Source organism: Nannobrachium achirus, assembly GCF_963921795.1.
Source record: "Nannobrachium achirus genome assembly, chromosome: 12".
Lineage (NCBI taxonomy): Eukaryota > Metazoa > Chordata > Actinopteri > Myctophiformes > Myctophidae > Nannobrachium > Nannobrachium achirus.
The window spans coordinates 59,085,591-59,101,397 of NC_137832.1; the positions used below are offsets into that span (position 1 = coordinate 59,085,591).

General features: G+C 43.6%; 1 protein-coding gene across 1 annotated transcript in view; it reads left to right on the forward strand.

Annotated features, from left to right (window-relative positions):
• Nucleotides 1-304: 304 nt before the first annotated feature.
• tcf7l1b (transcription factor 7 like 1b) overlaps nt 305-15,807 on the forward strand; it is a gene marked incomplete at its 5' end in the record, with an annotated part of 42,206 nt that continues 26,703 nt past the window's right edge. Inside the window, 3 exons of the mRNA XM_080739136.1 lie at nt 305-490; nt 627-699; nt 818-945. Coding sequence (XP_080595262.1) covers nt 305-490; nt 627-699; nt 818-945 — 387 coding nt within the window. The remainder of the gene's footprint in view (nt 491-626; nt 700-817; nt 946-15,807) is intronic.

The following is a 15,807-nucleotide window of genomic DNA, read 5'->3' on the forward strand; positions in this document are numbered from 1 at the left end:
AATCTGTTGAGGACTTCACGGTGGATTATTATTGGAAGAAGATCGAGATCGTCATGGAAAACTTGGAAAACGTGCAGAAAGTCAGCATGGAGCTTTAAAGAAGAAAACAAAAATGCACCATTGATTTTTGAAGTTTTTATTTTTTATTTTAGTTTTAGTTTTAGGGTTTTAACTGTCAAAAAGCGATTTGGGACTAATTTCTTAGAGCTGATCAGAGTGTTGTAGACCTACTAACTAGACGCAGTGTTTTATTTACTTTTCTGAGTAGCTTTAGTGTCCCCTTTCTTGATTGACCCCCCCAAAAATGCCACAATTAAACGGAGGCGGTGGGGATGATTTGGGGGCGAACGATGAGATGATCTCTTTCAAAGACGAAGGGGAGCAAGAGGAGAAAATATCCGAAAATGTTTCGGCAGAAAGGGATTTGGACGATGTGAAATCGTCGCTAGTGAACGAGTCGGAGAACAACAGCAGCTCGTCGGATTCAGAGGTAAGACTTTTTGCAGGGTTTTTGCACAGAAATACTAGTTGCTTTGCACGCCTTATGACCAATAAGGGGTCTTTGTATTATGATCTAAAGTTGCTGTTTGAAGACTTTCACTAGTGGTCTATCCTTTCCTTATCAGCAAGCTGAGAGGCGCCCCCAAACCAGACCCGACTTAGAAAGTTACGAGAAAGCCAGAGATTACTTCCATGAAGGTAAAAATACAATAAAAAAAATCTATTCGTTTTTTTAAAAAGTCTGGCTTGTTTTTCCCCCTCTGGTGCTTATAATTCTTCTGACATTTCTTCGCTTTTGTCCCATATATACACACAGCACTAAGGAGACAGCAAGATGGTGGATTTTTCAAGAGTCCCCACTATCCTGGCTACCCATTTCTAATGATCCCTGATCTCACCAACCATTACCTGCCCAACGGCTCGCTGTCTCCCAGCGCAAGAACGGTAAGAAAAGAAGTGAAACAACTTTGTTACTTTTTTCTCCACCATCACTCCCTCAGTCCACACAGTCACGACACAACAGCCAGGGGTGTCATGCCTTGAAAAGGTCCAGTGGTGGAAAAGTATTGACATGTTAAGCAAAAGTATCAATACTGCAATACTGTAGAAATAGTCTAGTCTAGAAATAGTCTAGAATTCAAAATGTACTTGAGTAAAAGTGCTAAAGTATTGGCATCAAAATGCACTTAATGTGCTTAAAACTCATTATGCAGAATGTCCCATTTGAAGTTTTCAAATGTATAACAATCTTTTGAAAATATTTTCAAACCTAATAAGAGTTGAATTGGTTAATATGTTTTGTAATAATAATAATAATCAATCAAATCTACAAAGTAACTGGTAAGTTGTCAAATAAGTGTAGTGGAGTAAACGTAGAATATTTGGATCCAAGATGTAGTGCAGTATAGAAGTAAAAGTACATTGCACGTAAGTAAATGTACTTAGTTACTTTCCACCACTGAAGTTATTTCTGCAGTCTATCGGACCGCCATATTTCCCCGGAGTGGCCTCAGTCTGCTCACACAAGGAGCAACTAACTACTTCTTTTGTTCTTTTGGGATGTTTCTCCCCCCTGCCTGGCTGCCACCCTTCTGTTTTGACAAGTTCACATGAAGCCCCAAAGTTTTCACAACTTGACGTGGTGTTGATTTTATTTACAAGTCGTAGCCTATTTGGGACCGTTTGTGACAGCCTCGGCTACTTATTATGGGCTACTCACGTTATGAGTGCTTTGCCATGCTTGTTGATTATTTTTTAAGTTAAAGAATTAGTTAGTTTACTAACTTAAATGTTGAGTTGTGTTGTACATCCAAGAGGCTAAATGCCCGAGCCCTCTTTCATAGGCATAGGGAGGCTACTACCAGTAAAAACTCAGAAAAATACTGGGCACTTTGCATGAAGTCATGCTGTAATATTATGATAATGCTTTTACACACACATATACAAAACAAGAATCGAATTGTATATGACATCAGCTGAGCCAGTTGGACTTATTAAGTGCTGCTTGACCAAGGGTGGCGACCATACAGATGTTGTTTATGGTGGGTTTTTTAAACTGGTATCGTTATTGGAATTTATTGCCTTTTGGTTGACCATTAAATCAATTGTGGTGTTTTTAAGTGAGGCAAGAGATTAGCTCTAGCCATAGATATGCATCTACTATGGCCAACAGCTGAATTACCATGTTTTTAACACAATGTTTCACTTAAGTAGAAGTGCTTTCTGGACATGGCCTACTACAGTAAACACACTTTTGAACATTTCCACATTGATATATTTTGAATGAACAGTGAACTTCTGGTGCACGGACTCTCGACACGTATTATACAGTAATTCATTATTACACGCACATAGATCACTGTAACATTTGAAAAGGGGAGGGGAAAAAAACACAGATTTATAGCTTACAAGAGGATCGAATCTTAATTCCACTGAAATATGTAAAACATTGGTGTTTTTACATAGTATGTGCATTATTTGGTGCGGGGCAATCTGAAATGCATTTGAAGGACATGAATATTCAAACTTCCTTGAAATAACCCATACTGAATTACTGTGTTTCTCAGAGCATGTCCATCCCCCAAACCTGCCCCCCCAGCCCCCCAGCCCACTGAGCCCACTGAGACCAGCCCTCCGAAAAGGAGGAAAAAAAAACAAGCGCTTTCGTTAGGACCGGGCACGCATTTGACTGAAAAGACCCCCCCCTCCCTCCCTATCTCCTTTTCACTGTTCCAAGCTCACCCCCCCCACCACCCACCCCCTGCCTCCCCTGTACCTTCCATTCAATTAGAAAGGCGTTAGTTGACCATTGTTATTCTGAACAGGCTTGATGGCTTCATTGGAGGTCTCCAACGGGGCTCATTAACTAAATGGCTCCTCTCCTCCTCTCACACTAGGTGCTACACATACCTCTGTGGAGAACCTCTGTCATTTGTTTTGTTTTTTAGGAGTTTGAAGGATAATGTGTGTTTTAGGGATGGGATGATACGCAATATTATCGTTTATCGGGATAAAAAAACACTCATGATAATCGTATCGTGGAGATTTATCTATCGTGATATCGTCCTCCGTCATGCACTGGGATCAATTCACCTTGTATTTGCCGAGCTGCATGTCCAGTACCATTTAAACCCTCTATAATTGGTAAAAGGTACTATGTACGTACTTGATACATTCTTTTTTTCACTCTATCAAATGTCTTTGCCAAAAAATAGCCAATCTGCAAGCTCACAACCCGTCGTGTTCCGCACAGGATAATGGATTTTGATTATCGCAATAACATTGTAAATTTCTTTTGTCATAATAATAATCGTGATATGACATTTTCATATCGTCCCATCCCTAGTGTGTTTAGCGTACATGTGCTGCTGTCATGGAAATGTGTTTTTATTGCTGCGTGCTGATTTATTTATCTCCCTTCAGCAATGATCAGATTTTTATTTTTTTCTTCCCAGAAAACTATGGCAACTCTTTGGGAATACACAGACACATAGGCTGAATTAAGTGCCTAAACATGTCAGAAAGCCTTTATCTTGTCGTCACTTTGTTATGTCTCTGTATGGCTCATAGAATTTAAAATCCTTTCGCCTCCCTGTATGTGTTTTTTTTTTGTCTTCGGCAAAAGCAAACATTGGAGTGAGAAAAAAAGGTTGTTCTCATTGCTCACTGCAAGGTAACTAATAATTACTAAGGATTTAAAATCTGGTGGTTAAAGCCCCCATATTGTAGAAGGAATTGAGAACGAGGTCAACGGGGCAGTCTGTGCCTACTATGTCAATCACCACCATGGTAGAAAAGAAAGCAGGCAGACAGACAATAGCTGGCATACTTTAGAATGTATACCAAACTGAGGCATCTTAAGCTGTCGGAGTGTTTGCCATGTTGCAGCAAGGTAAACTCACTCCTCCTCACTGAAAACGCTGTGAATTTGAATGATGAGACATTGAACTTATTACCTTTTTTTTTTTTTTTTTTTTACCTGCGCCATGCTATAAAGAATTTGCTAGATTTGTTTATACAAATCACTGGAGTTCAGTGGCAAGCTTTTAACGGAGAATACTGGGAGACAGTAGGATTTTAGCGGGGACTATTTGCCCACCAGCCTGTGCAAACATTGGGTCAACCAGTTAGTTTAGCTAATGAGCTCTACTGTGATATGCATGCACACTCTCCCTACCCTGTGTATGTCTGCAGGCTCTCCTAATTGGCTGACAGAATAGGAAGGTTCCTAACTTTAGGAATGCGTGCTTTCTCTTACTCTCCCACTTGAATCTGTTTACTCCCTCCTCTGGGCTGACATCTCAATAATTACGTCTCATTTTTGAACCATTTAAAAGAAGGAAATGCTAGAGGTGTGCAGTCTGTGCACCGTTGAGCCACATGGTGGCTCATCATTGCCGACCTTGACCTTTGGCCCACCAGTTTTAATCACATATCAGAAAGACATAATGTAGGAAGTTTCACAAACTTCTGTTGTGATTTGACGATGGCACAGTTTACCGAGTCATAGCGGAGAGTGGCGTGCACACACACACACATACACACATACACACACACACACACACACACACACACGCGCGCGCGTGCACGCACGCACACACACACACGACATGTTTTAAACTCATGAATATTAAAAAGAGCATTGATGACTATTCCTTTCCTGTCGATTCTATAAGTATGTCGTCGTTGTCGGGTGAAAACCTTGTATGTTTTTTTATGATTTAAACTAAATCTGAATCAGCCGATCTACAAGCACACAACGCCTCACACAACGCGAGGCGTTTTGTGCTTGTAGGATCTGCTGTTTTCACTACTTTTGTGCGACAGCCTTGTATTATGAAGCAGGGCTTTACTTTGCGAAAGAACGTACACGACATTTTTGGAACTTGGAGATACGAGGTTTCCACCCGACAACGACGATGTGCTCAACACAGTCAACACAACTTTGCAATTCTTGCAGTGCGCTGCAGAATCACAATGGCTGGTTATGGTTTCAGACATAGCTTTTTTAAGTGTGGATGTAGCAACCCCTATCATGAGCAATGAGAGACAGGCCTAGATGGGATCAGCACAAAGTTCCCCCGAGGGGCAAGCATAACTGATTTAAAGCCTGTTCTGAGATGACATTCCGCTGTAATCCATGGAGACTGGAGGAGGAGGAAGGTTTTATGCTTGGAAAGATGTTCCACCAGACGTTTTGCCTGGTGTGTGGTGGAGGCCCATAGCGAGCCCCCCACCCCCACCCCCAACCCCACCCACACCCCCTTGGGTTGAGAGTTGTCAAAATCCCCAGTCATTGTTTTGAGGTGTGGTCTAGAGATTCATTGATATGTTTTTTATTTATTTTTTTCACTCGCTTGCGTCGTAAGCGCAGGATTAGCGCAAGGTTTAATTGCCGAGCACAGACTGCTCGACACCACCTCTATCAGCTTCATCAGCAGTCTAGATAACTCTCCTAGTACATCATCATCAGTAAAGAGTGAAATGTCTCTTGTGTGTGAGATGTGGCAAGTAAGTGAGAGGGAGGTTAGTCACTCAAATATATCTTTATCAAACAACACAGTGGGGGCTCTCAAAATCCCATGCATGGCCCGCTGAATAGAAAAATGTTCGGGATTGAGCCCTGAATGGAAAGCTTGTATAAGTCTGAACATGTTAGGAGACTACAGTTGCATGCCTCTCTGACGTCTTTTTTTCTCCATTCTTTCTGTTGCTTTTGGTGCTTAAAAATGTGCAGACAAAGAAAAGTCAACAGCGACATTGTCCTGTTGAATAAAAGAGCCTCTCCCTGCATAAGCAAACCGTGTTTGTGTGGAGGTATCTTTTCATCAGGTTACTCACTTGGCTTTTCCACTTAAGCCCGAGATATACTTAGTTGCGCGCGGGTGTCGCACACTGAAAATAGCAGATCTATAAACTCCCCAATGTGTCTCGCTGCGACGCATTGAGACCTTGTAGAACTGCTATTTTTGTTGCAGGGCACACACGCGCAACTAAGTATAAGGCAGGCAGCATTACTTTGCTGTGTGCGTGTGTGTGTGTGTGTGTGTGTGTGTGTGTGTGTGTGTGTGTGTGTGTGTGTGTGTGTGTGTGTGTGTGTGTGTGTGTGTGTGTGTGTGTGTGTGTGTGTGTGTGTGTGTGTGTGTGTGTGTGTGTGTGTGTGTGTGTGTGCGTGTGTGTGTGTGTGTGCATGCGTGGCGTGCATGTGTGTGGTTGGGTTGTAAGTATGTCTGTGTGCATGCACTGGTGAGCATGTCTGTGTATATGGGGGGGGGGGGGTAGGGGGTGGATTTCAGGTGAGGGTCTGTGGATTCTGTGCAACAGAGGGAACCAGTGTATGGAGCTTACATTCTGACAACCCTCAGTGTTGTATGCCACTGCTGAGAGCAATCCTGAATGTTGGCGTGCAAATATTTTTTTAACCAAGGACTGTGTCAACAGAGCTAACATTTTTGACTAAGTTTATATTTTTGAAAAGATTTTTTTCTTTTTCTCTTTTAAAGGCAAACAAATCTACATCAATTTAGTCTCAGCGTTCAATTAAAAGAAAGATTGCAGGCAGTCTCCAAAAGACCCTGAGCTGGCGTGTACAGTACGTCTTGTTCCCGGGTAATTTATTTATACGTTTTAAATTATTTTAAGTCTTGAGGAAACTGACCGTGGAGTAGTCAACTGTGGATTTTCATGTTTCAATGCTTTGCATTGCATTAGCAGCAGTTTGACTTCACGTTATACACGCGCGCTACAAAACCGCCGTGCGTTTTACGCAAATGTATTACCGAAAGATTACTATATTATATCACGCAAGTGGAATTAAGGTCAGTCACCAGTTTTTAATTACTGAATCGTAAATCAAAGCAATTCAATTAACTCATCAGTGCCTGATGCAATTATAGTGTCATCATAAAATATGAATGCAAGTGTTAACGTTTAAGCATCTTCAGCTTTGCAGAGTTTTGTGTTTCTTCAGCAAAAGAATTTCCACACCAAAAAAAAAAAAAAAAAGGGAAAGAAATTGTCACAGGTCCACAGTATGTGTCAGTAGAAGTTATAGTTGAAGAGAGAATACACGACTCGTCAGTATCTGTTGCACGTTGGACTTTCAGAATGTTCTCCTGTCCTGCTACTCTTCTCGCGTGTTGTATAGGGCTCGTGGTGTGTAGGGGGCTTTTGCATTTCAGAGCTCAGACTTGGGGAGCGAGGCTACATGTTCGCTTTCCTAACTGCACTTGTGTAGAACTTGTGTGAAATGGTGTCAGTCCCTGTCTCCATCCCTCCCTCCCCGCCCACCTCCTTCCCCCCTCTGCTCCGGTCTCTGTGGAAAGCGCGAGCTGGCGTCAGTTCCTCTCGCCACCCCCGTAGCCTGCCTAGTGCAGTACCTACCCACCCACCCACCCTCCCCGCCCGACATTAGATATTCTGTTTATAGCACTCTCTGGCTTCTCAAGAGCAGGGCCCATCAGGAGCATCTCAGCACCCTTTGAGGCGAGGATAACCACCCCTCTCCCCTCTCCAGCCGCACACTCCCTGCGTTTCAGTGACATCAATGAATCCCTTTGATGTGCCAAAGATGAATATGTGTGCAAATGTGTTTTTATCAATTTATGTGTTTTTCAACATTGGTTATGTATGGCCGGCGCTACTGTGTGCGAGTTTGAGATCTGGTACAACTTGCTTTCCCTAACTCGAGATATGTCTCGTATATATACCTGAGTTGGCGTACAGTAACAGTATGTACAGTGTGTGCTTTTCCCTCAGTGGGAAATGTGTAATTTTTAAGGGCACTTTTTGAGAATGTGTTGTGACAACGTCTTGACAACGGAGATGAGCTGGAATACCTCTTGGTCCCCGTGGTGCTCATTCATTTCGCGGTCAATTATTGAAGAGAATCGCCTTTTTTTATGCATATAGTCATTTGCTACTCATATGCACACACACACTTCATATTGTTAGCGTATTTCTAATGAATAGCAGTCCTCTCATTTCAGATGCTCTCCTTTTCTCTTGTCATAATGCTTGGGATGGGCTGTCACGGTGCTCACAGAGTTAGTCGCAGGCAGCAATCGAAAAGTGCTCAACTTCACTGTCAAGGCCGTGACTATAAGTGTAGTTTCCCCGCCGAAAAATAGAATTTCCCCCCTCAATGTCAGAGACAGGTGATAATCATCAAAAGTGAAAGCACAGATTGTCATGAAAATAAAGTGATGGACGGAGGTGTACGGTGTGTGTGTGTGTGTGTGTGTGTGTACAAGGGTACACTGTAGAGGGGTGGAGAACGAGGGAAGCGGCCTCCCTAGTTTTATCAGGGGGGTCGGGGGTTAATCAGCCTCCTCACTCCCAGGTGATCTGGACTCTTGTTTGATTGATGAGAATGTGTGTGATCGTGTGTGATTGTGTGTGTGTGTGTGTGTGTGTGTGTGTGTGTGTGTGTGTGTGTGTGTGTGTGTGTGTGTGTGTGTGTGTGTGTGTGTGTGTGTTGGGGGTGTTTAGTGTCGGTGACATGCTGCCATAAGGCTGCCCCTCAAGTATAATAAGTAGCCGCTACATGGCCGCAACCCCTCATTGTTTATTTCATATAAAGAAATGTTTGCCCTCCATAATTGTACCTTAAACTCTTCACTCCGTGCTAATAAAACTTGATTGTACAGCAGGAAGAAAAAAAAAAACTCTAAATAGGGTTTCATCAGTCTGGTATTCCAAACAGCTGTTTTCAGTTTAAGCAACACAGGCAGCAGGAGAGAGAGAGTGTGAGAGAGAGAGAGAGAGAGAGAGAGAGAGAGAGAGAGAGAGAGAGAGAGAGAGAGAGAGAGAGAGAGGGAGAGAGAGAGCAGAGATTGTTGATGAGATGGTGTGTGTGTGTGTGTGTGTGTGTGTGTGTGTGTGTGTGTGTGTGTGTGTGTGTGTGTGTGTGTGTGTGTGTGAGGGGGGGGGGCATAAACTGGGGCAGATATGGGTCTTGCTATTCCTTTGCCTGTTATCCTGAGGTGGGCTTGCTTCCAGACCTTGAGGCTCTTACTTATCTGAGGGATTCTGTCTCCCACAGAGCAGCAGCTATAGGGCTACTCTACGCCACGCACCCAGAATGCTTTGCTGCCGTTTTCCCTGTACACTCTCAGCCACCGCGGCCCAATCAGGCCAGCAGCGGGAGGGCTATCAGATCGTGCACCGTGTAGTATCAGCGACAGTCAAAGATTTTTATCAGGTTTCACTTGAAGTTCACACATAGGGCATTGGAAATGCTTTCTCCCGGGCCCTACACACTTTAAGTAGTAAAACTGGTGTGTGTGTGTGTGTGTGTGTGTGTTTTGTTAAAGGCCATGTCATGTGTACGTGTAGTATCGGCGAGGGCTCTCTCGGAGACGTCCGAGGTGTACTAAATAAAGCAGTGGATGGATATCAAGTCCAAGGATGAGGTTAGTTGACAGTGAGCAGAGCAGCTGTTCTTCTGGTGGGAGTTATAAATCAGTTTCGGCTGCTTCCCACTGAGCACGTCCGTCCTCCGTAACGGTGCACTGCCTTTTGGACTGCTGATTCAGCTCAAGGCCTCTTGGTAGATGGGTGTCAAGTCGAAGCGTTGCACCTGCAAGCACTCTCTCTGCAACCTATGTACTCCCTGTGATCGGCTCAGCGCATGGATATCAACCTTCCGCTCCCTGATAAAATACCCCCCGCCCCAAGTGACTCTGAACATGAACACTGGCGGGGCGTGCCAGTAACTGACCAGATAGCGTGCTGACCACATAATCGCAATGTCCCCGGTTCAATTCTGGCTGTGTTGCATGTCCTCCCCCCCCCCCCCCCCCCTCTCTCCGCCCTCGCTTTCCTGTATATCTGTATATCTATACTGTCCTATCCAAACTGGCTAAGATTGTTTAAAAAACATGTGCACACAATCAAAATGTTAAGTTGAAACTGACGCGCTTACTCCACACACTCCGTCTCAACTCTTGATTTAAAACCGCAAGTAGCTAAAATGTATTGCCGTAATTATTGCATTGCTCATGATTTAGAAGGAACACTTGGGTCCTATAGGGAGGTATGTGGATGTTTCCCGGTTTTATGAGTATGTAGAAGCACACCACATATTTCCATATGATCACTTTTATGAGGTTTGTCTAACGGTGCACCAGGGGTGCAAGTCGCAGTGATCGAGTTGAAAAGGTCAGTGGGATGAAGCAGGGATTTGGAAAAATGTTCTCGGGATAATATATGTTGCTGTACATTCATTTTCAACAATACGCCTTTGTCTGTATGCTTAAGTCCCTGTGGTGCTTATGAGTATGACAACCAGGGCATGTTGAAGAAACAATTCTTCGAGTTGCTCTCATAGCTGAGTTATTCTTCATGTTGTTGGGAGAGCTGTTGTCCTGGCTGACGCTGATAATGACTTTGCCTTTGGGTGCCCTTTGCTACCTCCAGTAACCCCCCCCCCCCCCAGTAAACCAATTGCACTTGTTAATGACTCACAATGTTCTGCAGCGTGTCGAATTTGATTAAAGCCAGAGCAAAGACACAAGTCATCTTAAAATGTGTAGTCCTCCTTATCTCTCCAGCCACACTTGTGGATCCTGTTAGAAGAAATGCTGGGGAAAGGGGCAGTAGTTTAGGCAGGAACATTCACGTCAAGAATATAACAATTAATAACATAATGAACAGATAGACTCGGCAAGATATTGGCAAGGATATTTAACCATTTATTGCATAAATGGAATACAGTTAAACTTGGCGTTTGAAGGGCTCCGCGATCGGAGATGCTCCCTGAATTTTGTGCAGGCATTTCTGAGCATGCTAAGCAAAATCAGGGAACGCGGCAATACCCCCCATAGGGATAGAATAGCAAATAGCAATAACCGTGACATGTAACATAGTCAAATCACAGTATGAGCTTAACATCATGACATGAAACTTAGACAAGATCACAGTACTTGCTTAACCACATTGACATGTAACTTAATCAGACAATCACAAGTATTTGAGCTTAGCCAGAGTGATCATGCAAAGGTGGAGGCTGGGGTGGAGGAGGAAGCAAGCAGCAAATGATTCCGAAGCTTCGGAACCAAGCATTGGTAGGGAAAGCAAGCTCTATTTAAAGGAGCCTTCCCTACTGATTGAGAGCTCTGATTGGAGTATGGCAGTCATGTGACATAATGACCAGCAGATATGTTAATGAGGTATGAGAACAGAGCTGACTGACAACTGACACTCAGACTGGCGGCGACTTGACTCCCATGCCCTGCATAAACTTACGCTATGCTTTATTTCTGGAGGACAGCAGTTTTTCGTTTTCCGCAGACATGGATATTCTTTCGTTATTGGGATTTCCCCCGTGACCGGCTTCCCTAAATTATTGATAGGATCGATGTTTTGGTTTATTTATGTTTTTCTTTTGCCCCCCCCCCCCCCCCCCCCATTGTTGATACACAGACACAGGGGTGAATTGGATTATTTTTTTCCTTCTTTTGTTGGTTTTGAGTTTTGAAACATGTGCCTATTGTTAACTCAACGCATTGTCCAAAGCGATATTGTTTACTACACAAGAATACAAAAGATTTCTTCTGGAACATCTTCGGTCGCCGCTGGTGTGTACTGGTATATGGTGGATCTTCCCCCCCCCCCGTATGTGGATGGGGGTGTGTGTGGGGGGGGGGGGGGGGGGGGTGTCCTGCATGCACCTCCACTGACATAATCCCTCATCCATTTACATGGCTGGATACCAAATCCCTACAAATGTGACTGACTTTATTTGCTTCAAATTCAGAGTAGCTACATTTGGGGGGGGGGGGAGAAAAAGGTCTAATCGGCCCTATATGACATGGAGTAGGCCAAGGAGCCCCTTTGTTTGATTTTGTACATGGGCTGGAGGGCTGGCTATTGGAAATCCCTGAAGCAGGCTTTAGGGGCAGGTCTGATTCTCGTGTGAAATGGGGAGGCTCTATAGCTCTCGGCTGACTTGACTGGGGCTGTATGGGTGTGTTGGCAGGGGGAGCTGCCGGCCATGAATAGGGTCTTTGACTACCTCAGACTTGCCCTGAAAGGCAGGACAAAGACCCCTAGGGCAACCGGCTTAGAGCCTCACAGCTGAGCTACAGAATGCTCGGCCCCGTCTTCCTCCCTCCTTGCCTGATTTAACGCATTTAGAACGGGGGTACACATTTTGTGTATCATTATTTTATGCTTTAACCATTGAAAAATAGCAGATATACAAGCTCACAGCGCGGCACCGAGTGCCGCGCTGCGGGCTTGTAGATCTGCTATTTTTGAAAAATCTTGAAAATTAGAATCTCGTCCCGATTCTATAAGTGTCTTTTGAATCCTTCTAAGATTTTTTTGAAAACCCTATGTTTCTATGTCAGCAATCTGGCCAGCCATCGTCAAAGAAAGGTCCTTTTCACTTAACTGGAGCTCAGTTAGTCTGTTCTTGAGAGACCACTATGTCAGTGGTTCTCAAACCTTTTCATGTGAAGGACCCCCAAAATGATATTTATTTGGCCACGGACCCGCATCTCAAAATATTTAGTTCCAGGGACCACCCAGAAGCAAATTTTGAGTTACACACGTTCGCTTTGAAAATACATATATTCAAAGATTTGCACACATTTTCACGACTCTTTTCAAAAATAGCAGATCTACAAGCTCGCAGCGCGGCACTCGGTGCCGCGCTGTGAGCTTGTAGATCTGCTATTTTTCAAATGTTAAAGCATTCAATAATGCCCAGGCCTAAATGGGTTAAATACTACAGTGGCTTTGAGCGCTCTGGAGAGATGAAGGCTCACATTCACCACTGCCACATTCGACCATCAACTTTTCTCTCTCTCTCTCTCTCTGTGTTTTTGTTTACAATATGCTAATGGCCCCAAGGGTCCCGTTTACGTAATCCATTCTATGGATTCCTTCAAAGGGTGGTGAACACGCACCAGTAAGTTCTCTTTTTAGTCTTCGTGTTCGTTTGTCAGAATTCATTTCGATACTTTTCTCTTTATTAACTCTGTTAATACTCGACAACACACACACGGCCACGACTCATGTGAATGAAGCTGTTTCAGAGCTGCTGTGGATTAATGAATGTTTTTCTTAATTCATGCTAGATGGAGATGTTGCCAAGTAAACAAGATTAAATTATATATAGAACTCTAATTAGTAGCGTTGCTGCTGGATTGTGGTGTGATAAGAGCCGTATCTTCATTTGGAGAGAGTTTGAAGAGGGGAGAATAAATCCCCATAAATCTTTTCTGCAGAGTTAATGGGTCATTTGAGTCCTGTCCAGACACTCTCTCCCCATAGAGTGTCTAGTTTCAGATGTCACTCAGAGCTTTGTTTGCCCCCCAGGGTGAAGGGTCAGAGGTCAAGGTTCGGGGCCAGTTGGCTGAGTGGCCACCGAGTGGCCCGGTCTCCCCTCAGCATATCCGATCCCCTCTGCAGGGGCGTCGCACCACATTCTGGGCCCTGGGTACAAGGATTCACACAACGCATTATTACGCATTATTTTGTGCTTTAACTATTGAAAAATAGCAGATATACAAGCTCGCAGCGCAGCACTGCGAGCTTGTAGATCTGCTATTTTTGAAAAGTCGTGAAAATGTGTGCAAGTCTTTGAATATTTCAAATCCTTCAAAGGTTTCTTTTTTGAAAAACCTGTGTTTCTATGTTTCAGTGGTGCTCAAACTTTTTCATACGAAGAACCCCCAAAATTATATATTTGGTCACGGACCCCCATCTCAAAATATTTAGTTGCAGGGACCCCCCAAGAAGCAAAATTTGAGTTACAAATGTTCGCTTAAAAAATACATATATCAAAGATTTGCACACATTTTCACGACTTTTCAAAATAGCAGATCTGCAAGCTCGCAGTTGCGTTGTGAGCTTGTATTTCTGTTATTTTTCCATAGCTAAAGTATAAAATAATCAAGGCCCCTCCAACCTTGGCCCTAGTAACTCAGTCCCACTCCCCCCCCCCCTTGTGACGCCCCTGTCCACACCAGCCTACAGATCCGATCCCCTCTTCCAAACAGCCTACAGCGACAATAAAGGATTAATTTTCAACGTTTGAGTTTTCTTATCATAATCGCCTGCATAAAATTCATTTTCACCTAAGCTGTCGGTGATGCCTTTGTCATGGATGTATAGTTTCCCACAAGTTAATGATGCTAGCTTAGAGGCTTACAGAAAATGTATACTTAGCCACTTCCGACAAGTGTTGGAAGTGACATGGCCAAATTTAACTTTTTCCACTTGAAATTACCGGTATGTCATTTTTGCTATTGTGGATTAAGTATTAAGCCTGATTTATATGTAATCGTACAACTATGTCCCATGCCAAAAATAATATATAAATCAGAATCAGTGCCACAGCAACTTGTACAATTGTACCATTGCAGCTTTTGTGCTCATAATTTTGAGTGTGCTACATTTGCTGTACCAAATTGTTGACTTACCACTATGCCCCCTCCCCCCCCCCAAGAAAAAGAAAAAACACACAGTCACGCACACAAAACCCTACTTCTCATTGATATTGTTTGCGTTATTTGAGAGGTCCCATTTGTGAAGCTTGTGCGAAGACATTCTCACATGTCGAACCAGATCAACAAATCTGTCTCGCACCTCCAGCAAAATCTCACACAGGCCCTTAAAAAAAAACACACTACACACGCACACACACACACGCACACATACGCACACATTCTCAGTCTCTTTGTCCAAAAACACCTCCAAAAGTTTGCGAACGTAGGAACCTCGCCCTCCGAAGCCCCCACCCACAATCTCAGCGTCTCTCTCTCCCGCCCGCCCGCACCCGCCACCACCCAAACATGTCCTCCAGCCAGCTTTATTATGCCGTTTCACGCAGACCAAAATTGCAGCTGCATGGAGAACAATCTGGAGCACATTAAGCTTAGGCGCTGTGATTTATAAATTGTTTCTCAGGCTATAAATCCCTGCTGTAATTGTGCACAAGTTCCCCCCTCTCCCTTTTCTCTGTCACTCCCCCTTCTTTTCCTTCACAAGAATTCTCTCTCTCTCTCTCTCTCTCTCTCTCTCTCTCTCTCCCTCTCCCTCTCCCTCTGTAACACAGCTTACAGTGCTTGGGTCATCACTAATTGTTTGCAGAAGTGCAGCAGTTTGGAATCGGTAAAGTTCATTGCGTTGTGGCACATATTTGGCTTTACGGAGACAAAACAGGGCTTTACAGAAACTTTTCCTATTTTTATGCTGTTCATAAACGTTTTTTTCTGTGACACGCCATAAGCCCATACTTATATATACCAAAATGGGATAGCCACGAGCCTTTGTCCATAGCTCTTTTTCTGTGGTTCAGATTCTGCATTCCTGAATACTGTGTAATTGGTAGGGGCCTCTCCTAAACTCCATCCTGGAAATCTGATATTTGCACCAGCCCCTGATCATAATCACCTACCTTGCCTTCTCATCACAATGTATTGAGATTGGAAGATAGTAATAGCAAAAACCGAATGCATTTTTATGCCTTGAGTTTATATTGTGTAATTAACATAGTGAAACTGCATATAGGTATAGGCATATATAGCATATTGTCACTGTCGGGCAGAAATCTCATATCTCCAAGTTTCAAATTTGTATGTTTTTTCACAAAGTAAAGCCCTGCTTCATCATACAAGGCCGTCACACAAAGGTAGTGAAAACAGCCGATCTACAATCACACAACGCCTCGCACCGCGAGGCGTTGTGTGCTTGTAGATCGGCTGTTTTCACTAGTTTAGATCCTTTTTAAAATGATAAATACATACAAGGTTTCCACCCGTCAACGATGATATACAAGCTCATGTATGCTCACTT